The 8647-nt window shown below is 44.7% G+C and overlaps 1 protein-coding gene across 1 annotated transcript; it reads left to right on the top strand.

The window, feature by feature from the left end:
- Positions 1–5089: 5089 nt before the first annotated feature.
- On the top strand, positions 5090–8300 carry LOC123411434 (putative FBD-associated F-box protein At5g56700). Its single transcript, XM_045104376.1, has 4 exons — positions 5090–5960; positions 6193–6336; positions 6447–6837; positions 7890–8300. The coding sequence occupies exons 1-3, from the start codon at positions 5151–5153 to the stop codon at positions 6828–6830; spliced, it is 1338 nt and encodes a 445-aa protein (XP_044960311.1). The 5' UTR covers positions 5090–5150; the 3' UTR covers positions 6831–6837; positions 7890–8300.
- Positions 8301–8647: the final 347 nt, after the last annotated feature.

Below are 8647 nucleotides of genomic sequence, written 5' to 3'. Positions count from 1 at the left end.
ACAAAAACTTTTGTGTTCTACTCGAGAAGACATCTACGCATGAACCTAGCTCTGATACCACTGTTGGGGAACGTCGCATGGGAAACAAAAAATTTCCTACGCGCACAAAGACCTATCATGGTGATGTCCATCTACGAGAGGGGATGAGTGATCTACGTACCCTTGTAGATCGTACAGCAGAAGCGTTAGAGAACGCGGTTGATGTAGTGGAACGTCCTCACGTCCCTCGATCCGCCCCGCGAACAATCCCGCGATCAGTCCCACGATCTAGTACCGAACGGACGGCACCTCCGCGTTCAGCACACGTACAGCTCGACGATGATCTCGGCCTTCTTGATCCAGCAAGAGAGACGGAGAGGTAGAAGAGTTCACCGGCAGCGTGACGGCGCTCCGGAGGTTGGTGATGATCTTGTCTCAGCAGGGCTCCGCCCAAGCTCCGCAGAAACGCGATCTAGAGGAAAAACCATGGAGGTATGTGGTCGGGCTGCCGTGGAAAAGTCGTCTCAAATCAGCCCTAAAACCTCCGTATATATAGGTGGGAGGGAGGGGGGCCTTGCCTTGGGGTCCAAGGACCCTCAAGGAGTCGGCCGAGCCAAGGGGGAGGACTCTCCCCCCCAAACCGAGTTGGACTAGGTTTGGTGGGAGGGAGTCCCCCTCCCTTCCCACCTCCTCCTTTTTTTTTCTTTTTCCTTTGATTTCTTATCCTTGGCGCATAGGGCCCTTTTGGGCTGTCCCACCAGCCCACTAAGGGCTGGTGCACCACCCTTATGGCCTATGGGCTTCCCCGGGGTGGGTTGCCCCCCCCCCCCCCGGTGAACTCCCGAAACCCATTCGTCATTCCCGGTAACTCCGAAAACCTTCCGGTAATCAAATGAGGTCATCCTATATATCAATCTTCGTTTCCGGACCATTCCGGAAACCCTCGTGACATCCGTGATCTCATCCGGGACTCCGAACAACATTCCGTAACCAACCATATAACTCAAATACGCATAAAACAACGTCGAACCTTAAGTGTGCAGACCCTGCGGGTTCGAGAACTATGTAGACATGACCCGAGAGACTCCTCGGTCAATATCCAATAGCGGGACCTGGATGCCCATATTGGATCCTACATATTCTACGAAGATCTTATCGTTTGAACCTCAGTGCCAAGGATTCGTAAAATCCCGTATGTCATTCCCTTTGTCCTTCGGTATGTTACTTGCCCGAGATTCGATCGTCAGTATCCGCATACCTATTTCAATCTCGTTTACCGGCAAGTCTCTTTACTCATTCCGTAATACAAGATCCCGCAACTTACACTAAGTTACATTGCTTGCAAGGCTTGTGTGTGATGTTGTATTAGCGAGTGGGCCCCGAGATACCTCTCCGTCACACGGAGTGACAAATCCCAGTCTTGATCCATACTAACTCAACTAACACCTTCGGAGATACCTGTAGAGCATCTTTATAGTCACCCAGTTACGTTGCAACGTTTGATACACACAAAGCATTCCTCCGGTGTCAGTGAGTTATATAATCTCATGGTCATAGGAATAAATACTTGACACGCAGAAAACAGTAGCAACAAAATGACACGATCAACATGCTACGTCTATTAGTTTGGGTCTAGTCCATCACGTGATTCTCCCAATGATGTGATCCAGTTATCAAGCAACAACACCTTGTTCATAATCAGAAGACACTGACTATCATTGACTAACTGGCTAGCCAACTAGAGGCATGCTAGGGACGGTGTTTTTTCTATGTATCCACACATGTAAATGAGTCTTCATTCAATACAATTATAGCATGGATAATAAACTATTATCTTGATACAGGAATTATAATAATAACCATATTTATTATTGCCTCTAGGGCATAATTCCAACATTAAATTGGGGTATGCATGTGCTACAAATTTGTGTTAGTAAATAATGACGTGACACATTTGGTAATGTGGAGGGATTCGTGTGGAGAGAACTAGAGTTAGTACGAAATGACCTAAATCAAAAGCTATTGTTTTCGAAAGTAATTGTGTGTGAATCTCACGGGAGTCGCTTGTGCGGTGACAGAATTAAAAAACAAACATATTGTTAATGCAGGGGCTCCTCATGACTCATGTCTAGTCAAGTCTCGGGCGAGCACGCCGAGGCTAGTGGACATAGTGGTAGGGTCACATGCCTCTTTACAGTCTGAGAACGGTTTCACAATAGTGGCGTGGTTCGACCCTTCATCGAGGCCACGCTTTGAGGGGGCTCCCGTCATACGGAGGGTGTTGGGGAGATGCACACTCGGGTGGCGGTTCCATAGAAACATGGGAAAAGGTACGGGGTGGCTTATCGACGACGCTTGATACGTCTTCAATGTATTTACATTTTTTATTGTTACATATTATTATGTTATCACTTTTATATGGTTATTATGTCATTTTATATTATTTTAATGGGATAACCTATTAATTTAGTGCTCAATGCTAGTTTCCTGTTTTTGCATGTTTTTTATTTTGCAGAAAAACCATACCTACACAAGTCCAAACTTGATGAAATATTTTGATGATTTTTTTTCTAGACAATAAGAGACCCTAGAAGCTTCGGGGGAGGAAGAGAAGACCCACGAGGGCCCTACAAGCCACGGATGCGCGTCATGGGGGGGGGGGGGTAGGGCGTGCCACCCTAACTTGTGGGCCCATCGTAGCTCAGTTTGCATTAATTCCTGGCCTAGAAATTCTCACATATTCAAAATCCCTCGAAGCGAGACCCGAATTTTTTTATCGTGCCGCAAGCCTTTGTTCCTCGGCGATCCCATGTGGAGTCCTTTTTCGGTACTAGGTCGAACGGGGAAATCACCGGGGATGACATCTTCATCAACCTCACTTTCGCCATGATGGTGTGTTGGTAGTTCCTTCAAGACCTACGGGTCCACAATAGTAGCTAGATGACTTTCTCTTTCTCTCTTTTGATCTTCAATACATGATCTTCTCTAATATCAATCCGATGTAATCTTTTACTATTTGTATGTTAGGATTCGATGAATTGTGGATTTATGATCAGATTATTCAGTGAATTTATATGAGTTTCTTGAGACTTCTTTACTGCATAATTTTATAACTTTGTATTTCTCTCTGATCTATCGTTCTACTTTGGCCAAGTTTGATTAATTTATCTTCAGTGGGAGAGGTACTTTGTAGCAGGTTCAACCTTGCATAGATCCTATGCAGTGAAAAAAAGTATAAGGCATGTATAGCATTATTCTATTAAGGATAAAATGTCGGGGTTCAGTCATATCGGTTGATCATATTCTTTCTACATCATGTCATCTTGCTTATTGTGTTATTCTGTTTGTGATGGACTTGATATTTTAAGATGCATGTTGGATAGCAGTCTTGGGTGGAGTAATAGTATTAGATGCAGTTGAATTGATGGTCTACTTATCACATACATAATATCTATGTTTGATTATGCCATGAATGATCATAATTATAATTATGCGCAATTTAGTCAATTGCTCAACAATATTATTTTTTACCAATTGCTTCATTGCTTTCGAGAGAGATGGCACTTATCAACCTATGCCCTTGGGTCCATTTTCAATTAATTTGCAATCTTCTACAATTGCTACATATTTGATATCATTATCTTTGTTATCATTATCACTAATTGTTTTTATCTTGTAACTGGTTATAACAAGGGGAGTGACGCCCCCTTGCCTTTGTTGGGGGTGCAAGAATCTCTTGTGTTTGTGTGTAGGTGTTGCTAATATTGTTAGTGTGATGCTTCCTACTGGTTCGATAAACCTTGATTCTTAATGAGGAAAATGCTTTTCTACTACTGTGCTACATCACCCTTCCTCTTCGGGAAAATCCAACAACTCTTGCGGGAGTAGCAACGCTCTGCTCAATATCTCAGGACCGCCAAAACTAGCGAGGGCGATTTTTCGATAGGCTCGCGATGCTCTCGTCGGGGATCTAGAAGGAAATGATGAGCAAGTCTAGGGATTTTAAATGGGCATGTCCCATGGACCTATTCGGCAAGGGGGGTGGGCGAACATGGGGATTAGGGATGACAATTTTATCCATGGATCCGAATGCCCGACCCGGTTGGGCCAGGTTATGGAGCGCATTTCTGCCCATGGATCCATATGGTAGTGACACTAAACTAAGAAAAAGTCGAACCTTAAGTCACTCGCGGTCATAGAAGGTCAAAGCCCGACCATTGTTCCCTAATCCCCCACAACTCCACTAACCTAATTACTAAACCTAATCTAAGTTAATGAACGATGATGAATTAATTTTATACTTCCTCTGTCCTAAAATATCTGTCTCAATTTTGTACTAGCTCTAGTACAAAATTATACTAAGCTTAAGACAATTATTTTAGGACGGAGGGAGTATTCGGGAAGGCTTCATGCTGATTTTTCTATGTCCATGGAGCTTCATGGGTATCTGGATATTCGATGAATTTGTGCATGGACACAATTTGTGTCCCTAGAAGCTTTGATGGATGGGTAGAGGGTAGGAAGATGGGTGACGGGTTGAATTTGGACCAACTCCACCCGCCCCAAGCTCGATCCATTGCCATACCTGATGGGGATCATGGGTACGCATGTGTTGCACAACTGTTGTACGACAGTTAAAACTTGGGCATGACTAATGGGGTTCGGATTGGTACTTCCTCATATGTTGGACGATGTATCGTGGCATGGTATGTGATCTCCCTTTGTGTAATGTTTGAACTAGATAATTCTTTCCATCCGGTCCTCATCCTCCCCTTCTTTTCGGTTGCGTTTTTTGGTGGCCTATGCTCTCTTATTCTAGCCTGTGTCGAGCTTGATCTTGGTTTTCATGTGTTACCTTTTTTTTTTTTTTTAATGTGTTGTCTCGCACATCTTAATCTCGAGTGTGATCCGATGCTTCAATTTGTCTTCAAACTTTTGACTCAGCACATGTGTATCTTAGCAGGTTAATGACTTTATTAATTGCAGTGTATACTAGCTGTGTAATGACTTCATTAATTCGGGCTATATACGCCTTTGCAAAATAAATAAAGTAAATTAAATGCGGAGCAGCTTAATCGCTCCGGGTACCCCGAACCTTCCAGGTCAGTAGGCCGCCTCCCCCATTCCGGCCGAAGTCAAACCAAACCAAATCCTCGCCTCGCCTCGCCACCATGGCCGACGGCGCCGGCAGCGGCGGCGGCGGGTCCCGCCTCAGCGCCCTCCCCAGCGACCTGCTCCGTCACATCATCACCTACCTCCCCATCACGGAAGCCGCCCGCGCCGCCACCCTCGGCCGCGCCTGGCGCCACCTCTGGCGCTCCTACCCGCTCGTCCTCAAGGATGCCGACATCCCCGAGCGCGCGCGCGACGCCGCAATCCCCCGAGTCCTCGCCGACCACCCGGGCCACTTCCGCGCCGTCTTCCTCTTCGACTGCAGGCTCGCCTCACTGGACCGTGGGCTCCCCGACTGGCCGCGCCTCCTCGCCGACAAGCGCACGGAGAAACTCGTTCTCGCCTACAGATGGCTAATGGACCAGCCCAACCTCGCGCGCCCCCTTCCCGCCGACATCCTCCGCTGCGAATCGCTCCAGGAGCTCACGCTGGACTTCTGGACGTTCCCCAGCGGCGCCGAGGTCCTTCTTCCCTATCTGCGGACTCTCGCCATGGTAAGGATTGACATAAGCGACCAGGAACTGGAGTCCTTGATCGCTGCCAGCCCCGTTCTGGAGTCCCTTCGGCTCACCCTCAATAGCCCCAAGCACGTCCGTGTCCGCAGCCAAAGCCTCCTGTGCGCGCTCGTTGGGATATCCAGGGTGGAGGAGTTCACCGTGGTGGACACGCCGCTCCTGCAGCGGCTCTACTTGTTCCTGCCGCCTAATGGTGTGGTGGAGCTCAGGATCACTTGTGCTCCCAACCTGCGGGTGCTCGGCTACCTGGACACAAGAGCTCACAAGCTGCAGATTGGTGACAGCGTCATCGGGGTACGTCTCTGCACTCTCAATCTCTCTCTCTCAACATGAAACTGTTCCATCCATCATGTTCTCTACGATAAGAAAGTTGTGAATGAGTTATGATAATGTTGCTTTTGCTGCATCCCATTGCAGTCTCTCAAAGTTATCCTATCCACATCGATCCATCCCATGATAATGTTCTGTATGATTATACAACACTTGATGACTTATAATAAACCTGTCTTTGTGGACCTCTTTGCAGTCAGACACAATGGTGAGCGCAAGCACTGTGGTTCCAAGCGTCAAGATATTGGCGTTAACTGTGAATTTTAGTGTCTTTGGGGAGGTCAAGATGCTGGCCAGCTTCCTCAGATGCTTTCCCAATGTTGACACGCTGCACATTGAGGTAACTCTCAGTTCCTTCAGCCCGTCGATCATTTCAATATTATCATCAATTATTAGCAGCTTGATATGTATATTTAACCAAATCGCTCACACATTGGTACCAATTTGCAGTCTGCACTGCATGATCCATCTGTAACTGCCGATGAACCCAGTGGGGAGCATCATGCCAAGTTCTGGCAGAAGATCAGTCCGATTTGTTGCTTGAGATCACATATCAAGAAGATGGTTATTCTTGATTTCCGAGGGGGTCAAAATGAATTTCAGTTCCTCAAGTTCGTTTCCATGAATGCCGATGAGCTGCAGTCCTTACTGCTTGTGCCGCACGAAGGAATTTTGTCTTCAGCTGACAAGGTGAATGAGATAAAAGACGAATTTCAGTCTCTACAGTTTCCAACAGGCATCTCTGCAGTGCTACAGGTGTCACCTAAAGCAGGCACTGGTTTGCGCTTGGAGAAAGCATCCAATCTTACAATCGATGACCCTTTTGAGTGCTGAATCCATGGTTAGTTCTCTGTATGTTTACATGGTTGATCCATACTTTTTGAGGAATCAATGATTGTTCTCTGCAAGATCTTGCTGTTTAGTTTCTTGTAGGCATGCCTTATCTTGAGATATGGCTGAGTTTTCCAACTACCAAGAATATGTAGGAATTAAAGCAAGCAGAAGTACTTGACAGACTAGTGTTGTTGTCATGTATCTGTCTCGATATGACCCTATGACAGTAATGTGCTTCTCGATATAGTGCACCTGTTTTTTAGCATGTCTGGTTTCATTTTGTTAGCATTGGTTATGTAGAATGTCACCTCTGTCAGTTTCATTAACTATCATTTGATGGTCAGAGTATACTAAGCTTGGTTGGCCAGGATCAGGATGGCAAATGCTACATGTACTTCTGCACCTCTGCTTTGTGCATCATGTTTTGTGTATCTGAAATAAAAATGGCACATTGCATCGACTGGTAAAAGCATATGGAATAAATAGCTTATGACAGTTGATATTTTTCTTTCGAATAAAGACTTAGTTGATTAGTTGAGCAAAGCTAGAGCTTACATATGAGACCTGGTTTGTGAACAATCTTAGTGAACTTGGTTTCCGAAAACAAAGCTGTTGCTTACTCTATTCATGTTTCACACAAACATTTTCAGGAAGTGAGAATGCTCAAATATGCCAATTCTTTGCTTAATGGAATGCCCACTATATATGTTTGGACATATAACAGTTACATAGGTGTTACTGTACTTGTTTGGCTCTGCATTTCCTGTTTGCAAAGAGGACTTTCTTCTCTGTGCTATCTTCCAGGATGGTTGTTGCTTGCCCTGCATGATGTTCTCTCTTGGTTTAATTCTGCCAATAGCCCAACATTTGATTTCATTCGCCGTTCATTATTTAGTTACTTCAATGGACTAATAGCCTTGCCAGCTCTAAGGAGGAACATAAATGTCTGACAAAGTTGACATTCTTGACACTCAAAAACTGGTTATGTTTTTCTATTCCCAAGGGGTGTTACCATTTATAAAGCATGAAAATGATTTATGATCTTTTTGTCCATTTTAGGGGAGAGCATTTTGAAAGAAGCTTGTACTGGAGGTGTAAGGTTAGATGTCCAAGCTATTTTGCTCATGCAGTCTGTGACAAAATTCATGAAGTCTACTTTCCAGTTTATTTGCCCCATGATTGTTGGTTAGTTTTGCAACTGATTAAGTTTTTTGTGGTGTTTCAAACGTTGGCTAGCAATGCATATGTTACGATTTAATGTCATAATCCGCTGCTGTATGGAGCACATCTATTCTTATCTTTGATACTTCATAATCACATAAACGAACTTGCATTGTTACTGGCATGTTAGCATTGTTTTACATTGTACTACCATGAGTGTATGGTGAACCAGTTGAACGCTATGTAATTACAGTAAAACGACAATGCTGCAAGATCACTCACACTATTAGGGTGCATATTTTCCGAGTACATTGGTATGCTATTTGCTTACTGTCGACTTAAAAAAATATACTGTATTTGCTTGCTGTCTATATCTGTTTCATCCGTTTCTTTGCATATGAAACCGCATGCTACTGATTGCAACATGCTACTTACAGCTTGATTTGGATTTAGCATGGTCTCTGACGCCCTTTTAGCTTTGCTACTTCATTGTTTGAAACAATGCAACAATCATACTCTAAACTGTGGGTATGTGCAACTGCAACAGGCTACATGCTACTTACTCCCTCCGTTCCTAAATATAAGTCTTTAAAGAGATTTCATTAGTGGACTACATACGGATGTATATAGACATACTTTAGAGTGTAGATTCACTC

Source organism: Hordeum vulgare, chromosome 7H (genome assembly GCF_904849725.1).
Source record: "Hordeum vulgare subsp. vulgare chromosome 7H, MorexV3_pseudomolecules_assembly, whole genome shotgun sequence".
Lineage (NCBI taxonomy): Eukaryota > Viridiplantae > Streptophyta > Magnoliopsida > Poales > Poaceae > Hordeum > Hordeum vulgare.
The sequence above is the reverse complement of the archived record's forward strand: the minus strand, read 5'-3'. Positions and strand labels throughout refer to the sequence as shown.

Bases quoted from the DNA above. Each gene is read 5' to 3' on its own strand.
- LOC123411434 (XM_045104376.1), top strand. From the start codon at position 5,151: ATGGCCGACGGCGCCGGCAGCGGCGGCGGCGGGTCCCGCCTCAGCGCC. The intron at 5,961-6,192 runs GTACGTCTCTGC...ACCTCTTTGCAG, and splicing joins TTGGTGACAGCGTCATCGGG to TCAGACACAATGGTGAGCGC. The intron at 6,337-6,446 runs GTAACTCTCAGT...ACCAATTTGCAG, and splicing joins TTGACACGCTGCACATTGAG to TCTGCACTGCATGATCCATC.